The sequence below is a fragment of the Gorilla gorilla genome, chromosome 5 (genome assembly GCF_029281585.2).
Source record: "Gorilla gorilla gorilla isolate KB3781 chromosome 5, NHGRI_mGorGor1-v2.1_pri, whole genome shotgun sequence".
NCBI lineage: Eukaryota > Metazoa > Chordata > Mammalia > Primates > Hominidae > Gorilla > Gorilla gorilla.
The window spans coordinates 49504001-49513119 of record NC_073229.2 but is presented as its reverse complement, the minus strand read 5'-3'; the positions used below and the strand labels follow the sequence as shown (position 1 = coordinate 49513119).

Genomic DNA, 9119 nt, shown 5'->3' with positions numbered 1-9119 from the left:
GGCAGGAGAATTGCTTGAACCTGGGAGGCAGAGGTTGCAGTGAGCTGAGATTGCACCATTGCACTCCAGCCTGGGCAACAAGGGCGACACTCCATCTCAAAAAAAAAAAAAAAAAAAAAATAGCCGGAAGTGGTAGCGCACGCCTGTAGTCCCAGCTACTCCAGAGGCTGAGGCAGGAGAATCACTTGAACCTGGTAGGTGGAGGTTGCAGTAAGCCGAGATTGTGCCACTGCACCCCAGCCTGGCGACAGAGCAAGACTCTGTCTAAAAAATAAATAAATAAATTAGTCCAGGAAGGTCGAGGCTGCAGTGAGCCTTCTTTGCACCACTGTACTCCAGCCTGAGCAAAAGAAACCACTTTTTTTTTTTTTTTTTGACAGGGTCTTGCGCCATCACCCAAGCTGGAGTGCAGCAGTGCGAACAAGGCTCACTGCAGCCTTCTCCTCCCTGGGCTGAATCAATCCTCCCACTTCAGCCTCTTGAATAGCTGTGACCACAGGCCACACCACCTCCCACAGCTATTTTTTTTTTTTTCTGAGACTGGGTTTTGCCTTGTTGCCCAGGCTGGTTTCAAGTGATCCTCTTCCCTTGGCTTCCCAAAAGTGCTGAGTTTACAGGTGTGAGCCACCACACCCAGCCTTGTACCCTCTTATATTTTTTAAATTTTGAACAAAACTTTACAATTTGAATTTGGAATTGTACTTACACATTTTGAATTTTGAACAAAACTACATTTTGAATTTTGAACTTTGAATTTTGAGTTTGTAAACAAAATTTTACAAACTCTAATGCTTTTTTTTTGCTTTTTTTTTTTAAGACAGAGTTTCACTCTTGTCACCCAGGCTGGAGTGCAGTGGCGTGATCTCAACTCACTGCAACCTCTGCCTCCCAGGTTCAAGCAATTCTCCTGTGTCAGCCTCCTGAGTAGCTGGGATTACAGGCATGCACCACCACGCCCAGCTAATTTTTTTTGTATTTTCAGTAGAAACGAGGTTTCACCATGTTGGCCAGGCTGTTCTCAAACTTCTGACCTCAAATGATCCGGCCACCTCAGCCTCCCAAAGTGCTGCGATTACAGGTGTGAGCCACTGTACCCGGTCCTACAAACTCTAATTCTTAACTTGACAGCTTTTTGTATTTCTGCTCTCACGAATGACTCCATGAAAAAAATAAAATAAAATGAACAATTTTTTTTTTAAACTTGAGATATGGATTAGGTCATTTGCAGGGACACAGGCAGACCTGGGGAGGACAACCTGATCCAGGCAGGTATCACAGGCCCGAAAGTCAGTTGCTCAAGCAGCAAGGATGACATAGGGTAGCAGAGCAGACTTGGTGAGGCTCAGAGGATAGAATGTTTGTCGAGAAGTGGAAGAGTCTTTTTCTGTCTGGAATTCACAAGGTGCTGGGAGAGTCTGCCTCCATTTCCCCAGATAGACCTGGATCTGGGCAGAGTCAGCAAGGGTGTGTGGAGGACTTGGACGATGGCAAAGGTGGTGGGCTGCAGGGAGTAAAGTCCCTCCGAGGTAGGAGGGGTAGGGAAGAGTTTGTCTGGAGGCTGGTTGAGGCTGGGAGAGGGCTCCGAAGAGCTAGGGATAACGAGCTCTGAAGAAGGAGGAGGAGCCAGCATTGAGGAGCAGTCAAGGGGGATGGATGGGAGTTTAGAAAAGGTGGTTTTGCAGATGGATGGGAGTGGTGCAGGCACTTTGTTTTCACATGGCTTCCTTCCCCAAGCAGTAAGCCCCTTCCAACATTGCCAAAACATCCTGCAGTTTTTACCAGGGTTCCTGCGCTGAGGGCAGAGCTGAGTGCAGATCAAAGGAGAAAGAGAAAGAAGTTGGAGGTTTTGTTGTAATGCAAGACAGTTTCATCAGCCTCTGGATTTAAAAGTCCAGGCTGACTTACCTCTTCCTTTCCTATAGATTGCTCAGGAAATATGGTTATTCTAGTACGTGCTAAGCATCGTTGTAAAAAAGTAAGCCCACAGCCTAAAATACTTTGAATGTCTTAGACAAATGTCCGATGTTTGCTACGGTTTTGGATCATCAAGGCCACTCCTTACCTCTATGAGTAGCCAAGGGTAGTGCTCTAAGCTGTGAGCTAGCTTCTCTCAGACATGCCCACAAACATAAACACCCCTTTTCAAAGTAAGCTGCTATGGACTCATAGGACTGGAAAATACTTCAGAGAGTTATCCCTCCATTTTATTAAAGAGAATACTGAAACCTGGGGAGCCTTGATGACTTCAAGATGGACTGGAACCTGGACCTTTTGTCTCCTAGTTATTCCTTGCATCCCTAGTCAAATTTTATTTCCTTTAAAAAATGTATTTACTTTTATTTATTATTTTATTATTTTCGAGACAGGTGTCTCGCTTTGTTGCCCAGGCCGGTCTCAAACTCCTGGCCTTAAGTGATCCTCCCACCTCAGCCTCCCAAAGTGCTGGGATTACAGGCATAAGCCACAGTGCCCAGCCCAGATTTTATTTCTAAAGCTCACTAAGAATCCTAATTTTTTTTTTTAAAGACAGGGTCTCATTCTGTTGCCCAGGCTGGAGTACAGTGGCACTATCATGGTTCACTGCAGCCTCAACTGCCTGGGCTTAAGCAGTCCTCCCACCTCAGCCGCTCGTGTAACTGGGATCCCAAGCACATACACACCATCATGCCCTGCTAATTTTCTTATTATTTGTAGAGATGGGGTCTTGCTATGTTGCCCAGACTGGTCTCAAACTGCTGGGCTCAAGGGATCCTCCTGCCTCAGCCTCCCAAAGTGCTGGGATTACAGGAATGAACCACGGAGCCTGACCCAAAAATCCTAAAAGTATCTCCTAAATTTATCTGTTCTTGACACCACACCAAGGCATTTGGTACTGCAAGCTAAGGACAGGAAAGCCCCTGGTTTTATACTGGCAGAAGTTGGGGAAGAAGGGACAAGGATCTAGATGATTGTAAACCCCCTGGATGGGATGCATGGGAAATGGCTCCACATCATCTCTCCACCAGACTACCTGGAAAAGAGTTTGTGCACCTCTGCTTGTTTTTACGCAGAGTTGTAACTGGGTGGGCTGGACACTTGAAGGATTCATTGGCTGTCAACTCCACCTGCCACCAAGGACTACCTGTCTTGAGCCATGGGCTGAGATTAGGCCCCCTGTCCCATCTACATTCCTAGAAAGGAAAAGTAGCAAGAAAGGGACAAGAAACAAAATTTTACAAACTCTAATTCTTAACTTGACAGCTTTTTGTATTTCTGCTCTCGCTGGAATGTGAACTATTCTTCTGAGAAGTTTGGCAATGTGGAAAAGAAGAGATGAGACAGAAAAACAGAATTTTTAAAGTTCTTTTGGGTCAGGCGCAGTGGCTCACGCCTGTAATCCCAACACTTTGGGAGGCTGAGCATGGTGGATCACCCGAGGTCAGGAGTTCGAGACCAGCCTGGCCAACATGGTGAAACCCCGTCTCTACTAAAAATGCGAAAATTAGCTAGGTATGGTGGCGGGCACCTGTAATCCCAGCTACTTGGGAGGTTGAGGCAGGAGAATCACTTGAACCTGGGAAGTGGAGGTTGCAGTGAGCCAAGATCGTGCTATTGCACTCCAGCCTGGGTGACAAGAGCAAAACTCCAGCTAAATAAATAAATTAAAATAAAATAAAATTCTTTTGAAAATTTCATAGTCCGTCTCCCAGATTAGGAAAAGGAGAACAGAGCTATTGTTTACTCAGCAACTACTGCATGCCAGGCTCATTTAAACCTCACATTAGCCCTGTGAGAGATCAGGGCCTTCAAGATAAAAATGCTTTCACATGAGCTAAGGATGGGTGGGGGAGACAAAGATAAGGACACTGTGATTCAGAGAATTAAGTAACTTGCCCAGTGGGCCTCATTTGGTACAGGAATAGGGCTTTTATTTTATTTTTTTAATGATTTGCGAATCTGGCAGCCTTCTGAGCCAGAGTAGGCTCAGAAACTCCTAGGAATGTGGCTTTAAGCCTAGGTGCATCTGACACAAAATCAGGTGTTCTTCCTCAAATCTACAAGGCCTAAATACAAAGAGAGCAGTTTAGAACAGACTCTTAGATTCAATAGAGGGACCTGGGTGCGGGCATACAAATCAGAGAATTTAAAAGAAAAAGGCGAAAAGTCAAGGTACCACCTAAACGCTGTCTACGCTGCCTCCACCCTCCTGCCAAACAGCATCCCTTGAGTTCAAGAATTCAGTTTCAGCTCAAGAACAAACTTTTTATGGGTGGATGCTGGCTGAGCCAAAGAGGAATTACTTCAACAATCATTTGTTGCATGATCTTTTTTGGTGTTTTGTTTTGAGAAGGAGTCTTGCTCTGTCGCCCAGGCTGGAGTGCAATGGCGCAATCTAGGCTCACTGCAACCTTCACCTCCCAGGTTCAAGCGATTCTCCTGCCTCAGCCTCCCCAGTAGCTGGGATTACAGGCACCTGCCACCACGTCCAGCTAATTTTTGTATATTTAGTAGAGTCAGGGTTTCACCATGTTGGCCAGGCTGGTCTCGAACTCCTGACCTCAGGTGATCCACCTGCCTCGGCCTCCCACAGTGCCGGGATTACAGGCGTGAACCACCACACCCTCCCTATTGCATGATTTTTATTTGCAAAACAAAACCCACAACATAATTCCTGCAACCAAGAAGTTTATAGTCTAATGGGGAAACCAGATATTGAACACATAATAAGAAACTTCATCAGAATTGAAATGTAAGGAAAACGCACTAGTCTCCTGAAGGACGTAAAAAAGAAATCCAATTGGCAGGAAACAGTGGCATCTTCACGCGGACTTGGATAGGTGGGGAAGTGGGTGTAGGTACGAGGAAGTGGAAGGGAAGGCACCAGCCTTCAAGACGCTCCTAAGTGCTGTCGCTGAAGCTGTGGAGGCTGTAACTTAGTCTGAGAGAGACAAGAGAAAGAGAAGACCCGGGCGCAGTGTTGAAGGGAAGTTTTGTTTAGAGCTGGACCTTGTCAGTCTGGAGGAGAGGTGAGGAATAAGGGGGACGGAGCGGTGGAAGATTAGAGTAGAATCATACTAACATAATAAATCACATCATTAAAATTAGTCCTAGGGTTAATTATATACTAAAGGTGAAATGGGCAAGGTCATCGATAGCACAAGCGGAGGGCGACTGCCTTGGCAAGAAGTTGGGATCAATCCTGAGAATGGAGGGGAGGGCGGGTGTGATTTTAAAGGACTGACATGGAGTGGAGGAAAGTTGAGGGCACTGGATCGTCTGGCTTTGTGGAAAGTGAAATCATATTTCAGGCCTGAAGGGCTGAGGCGGTTACTAGCTTTACAAGAGTTGGAAAAGCCTGGGAATGTGTCTGGAACAACTGTGAGCACACTCAGCAGAGGAGGCAGGCGTGGGTAATAGCTACCAACAACTCTGTTAGCCACGGGGCGGATGGAGCCCTGAGAGGTGCCACGGATGCACCCAGGGCAGCGCTCGGCACAGCTGGACCGGAGACGCACCACCCCTGGGAGCAGGTGGCAGCGCCCGCAGCCGAGAGAACGGGTGCGCGCGCGCGCTGCGGGATGCGGCGCGGGCGGGGCGCGCGGGGACGCGGAGCGAGTAGCGCCATGGGCAGCCGGGATTGGGGGGCGGGCCCGAGTGAGCGGGCCTCCGCGCGGCACTTGGCACGCACGCGCAAACTGGCCGCGGGGCTTGGAGGCACAGAGGAGGGGGAGCGAGAAAGAGGGGGGTGTGGAACGTATTTCCGCTCTGGCGGACAAATAATCCCGGCCAAAGAGGAGGCAAGGCCGTCCGGCCCTTTAACCGCGTGGGGGTGCTGGTGAAGAAAGGGGGGTCGGGAAGGGGGGATCCTGCTCCTTTAATTCCCTCCCCTCTTCCTCCTCCCCGAGTCCTAGCCGACGCCGCCGCCGCGCGCGCGAGGCCTGGAACACACGGCACGAGCCACCCCCGCCCCTCCCCCATTACGCCCACGCGGAGCCGGCCCCGCGCGCGCGCGCGCGCCCCGTGCATCCCCGCGCCTGCGCGCTGCCCAGGCCCTGCCCGTGTGTGGGGGGCGCTGCCGGCCCCGGGGGGGGTGGGGAAAATAAGGGATTAAAAAAACAGCGCGCGGAACCGGGCCAGGTGAGAGGAGCGTGCACTCAGGGTCGTGGGGCTGGGGGGGCGTGCCACGGAGCTCTGAGAGTGGGGGCAGGGCGTGCACGGTGCGTGCTGGCGGCGGGGGGGAGGACGTGAAAAGCGCGTGCAAACGTGTAAGGGGGGGGCGGAGGAATGAGGCAGCCGGTAAAGGGGGCGGGGTGAGAAGAGCCTGCAACCGGGGCCACCTTGGAGTCCAGAGCCCCAGGCCTCTGGCCCCCCTTTTTCTCCGTCCTTCCACCGTGGGCGCGCGGGCTCGCCCCATCCTAGCGGGCTGCTGGGCTGGGGGGTGTGGACGCCGCTGCCCCGCCCCCGAGAACCACGCCTCCCTCCTCTCAGAGGGACAGCACCTCCCCAGGGTTGGGGAAACTGAGGAAGAGATCTGAAGACCGGGAGATCGGATGCCGGGGGGCTGGGCAAGAATGGGGGCGAGGGTCCTGGAGCCTTGGCTTCGGAGAGCCAGAGACCTTTGTCTCTGACCGGTTTCCTTCCCAACCAGGGTTGCCCACCCCCGCCACAATGGCCTCTGGGGTGGAAGTCCTGCGCTTCCAGCTGCCCGGCCACGAGGCCGCAACGCTACGGAACATGAACCAGCTCCGGGCAGAGGAGCGGTTCTGCGACGTGACCATTGTGGCCGACAGCCTCAAGTTTCGAGGCCACAAGGTCATCTTGGCCGCCTGCTCACCCTTCCTGCGGGACCAGTTCCTGCTGAACCCCAGCTCGGAGCTGCAGGTCTCCCTGATGCACAGTGCACGCATCGTGGCCGACTTGCTCCTCTCCTGCTACACAGGCGCCTTGGAATTCGCTGTTAGGGACATCGTCAACTACCTTACAGCCGCCTCCTACCTGCAGATGGAGCACGTGGTGGAGAAATGCCGGAATGCCCTCAGCCAGTTCATTGAGCCCAAAATAGGCCTCAAAGAGGATGGGGTCAGTGAGGCTAGCCTTGTGAGCAGCGTCAGCGCCACCAAGTCCCTCCTCCCTCCAGCCAGAACCCCAAAGCCAGCCCCGAAGCCCCCACCCCCACCTCCTCTACCCCCTCCACTCCTGCGGCCAGTGAAGCTGGAGTTCCCACTGGATGAGGACTTGGAGCTGAAAGCCGAGGATGAGGATGAGGATGAGGACGAGGACGTGTCTGACATCTGCATCGTCAAGGTGGAGTCGGCCCTGGAGGTGGCACACCGGCTCAAACCCCCTGGAGGCCTGGGAGGGGGTCTGGGTATTGGAGGCTCCGTGGGTGGCCACCTTGGGGAGCTGGCCCAGAGCAGCGTGCCCCCCAGCACTGTAGCCCCACCGCAGGGTGTGGTGAAGGCCTGCTATAGCCTGTCGGAAGATGCAGAAGGGGAGGGCCTGCTGTTGATTCCCGGAGGCCGGGCCAGCGTGGGGGCCACCTCGGGCCTGATGGAAGCAGCAGCGGTGGCCATGGCTGCCCGGGGGGCGGGGGGCAGCCTGGGGGCGGGGGGCAGCCGGGGACCCCTGCCTGGGGGCTTCTCAGGTGGAAACCCCTTAAAGAACATCAAGTGCACCAAGTGCCCGGAAGTGTTCCAGGGCGTGGAGAAGCTGGTCTTCCACATGCGGGCGCAGCACTTCATCTTCATGTGCCCTCGCTGTGGCAAGCAGTTCAACCACAGCAGCAACCTCAACCGCCACATGAACGTGCATCGTGGTGTCAAGTCACACTCGTGCGGCATCTGCGGCAAGTGCTTCACACAGAAGTCCACCCTTCACGACCACCTCAACCTGCACTCGGGAGCGCGGCCCTACCGCTGCTCCTACTGCGACGTGCGCTTCGCCCACAAGCCTGCCATTAGGCGGCACCTCAAGGAGCAACACGGCAAGACCACGGCCGAGAACGTGCTGGAGGCCAGTGTGGCCGAGATCAACGTCCTCATCCGCTAGCCGCGCAGGCGTGGAGGCCAGGAGGCTGGGGCCCCTGGGCTGCGTGGGAAAAGGGCTCTTTGGCCCAGGAGAATTGGGGGGTGGGGGGTCTGGGGCAGAAAGGTAAGAGTGGGAGGCTGAGCAGATGCACACATCCTGAGAGAGGGAAGATGATTCCTTGGAGAGAAGACTTGCTCTTGAGAGTGCAAGAAGCTGGAGCTGGGAACAGGGTTCTTGGAGGCCAGGGGAATACGGGGTCCCAGAGAAAGATTTCCTTCTCTTAGAAGTGCATGTATATGTGGAGGGAGGGAAAAGGGTCCTATAGAACGAGGGAAGACAAAAATGTTTTATTCCTGGCTAAGGCTGCCCAGGGGAAGGTTCTGACATTTCTCGAGATAAGAAGGGTTGGGGGGTGGGTGGGAACAGGGAGGGAATTTGGCAGGAGGACATGCTCCTGCTTAGAATAGACCTGGGGCGAGGGAGTGGTAAGGGGAAAAGATTACTGAGTCCCAGAAAAGGAAGTGGGAGACAGTTCTTGCATGCTGGGGAAATGAGACTGCGAGTATGAGGCTTGCTGAAATTTGAGGGAGAACAAAGTAAGACGCCAGGTAAGAGAACGTGGGGTGCGCATCCTGGGTAGATATTGGGAAGTGGGGGTACAATAGCAAGAAACAATGGATAGTCATGGGGGTGGGGGGGATAGGGCACTTAGAAAAGAAAGAACACAAGAAGGGCTGTTGGGAGGGAGGGAGAGGAGTAGAGACATACAGTATTTTTTAAGAAAAAACATATTTTTTAGGATTTTTTCTGGAGTTTGGGGTTTTAGTTTTTCTGCTTTTGTTTTCCACAAAATAAAAAAAATAAAAAAAAAACTTTTTTTTTTCCTTTACACTCTGGCAACTGCGTGTACATGACTATCCTGCCCTAGACAGCCTCTCCCTGTGACGCTGCGTTCTTAATACCTAGAGGTCACAACTCTGCATATCCCTTGCCTGAAGGAGCCCAGCCCTAAACATGGGAGAGGAGTGTGACAAGTGAGCTCCTCTGGTCAGGGACTCCCCCAAGTCCCCACCCCCAGCCCTCCACCAGTTCTGCAATCTCAACACTTAGCC

At 52.6% G+C, this 9119-nt stretch overlaps 1 protein-coding gene across 1 annotated transcript; it reads left to right on the top strand.

Annotated features, from left to right (window-relative positions):
• The first annotated feature begins 5868 nt into the window (after positions 1 to 5868).
• On the top strand, positions 5869 to 8850 carry ZBTB12 (zinc finger and BTB domain containing 12). The gene is made up of 2 exons (XM_055390087.2): positions 5869 to 6117; positions 6629 to 8850. Exon 2 carries the CDS (start codon positions 6649 to 6651, stop codon positions 8026 to 8028), a length of 1380 nt encoding a protein of 459 aa, XP_055246062.1. The 5' UTR covers positions 5869 to 6117; positions 6629 to 6648; the 3' UTR covers positions 8029 to 8850.
• The last annotated feature ends 269 nt before the right edge of the window (positions 8851 to 9119 follow it).

What these genes read in the sequence shown, in the direction of transcription:
- ZBTB12 (XM_055390087.2), top strand. Translation starts at nt 6,649, where the DNA reads ATGGCCTCTGGGGTGGAAGTCCTGCGCTTCCAGCTGCCCGGCCACGAG.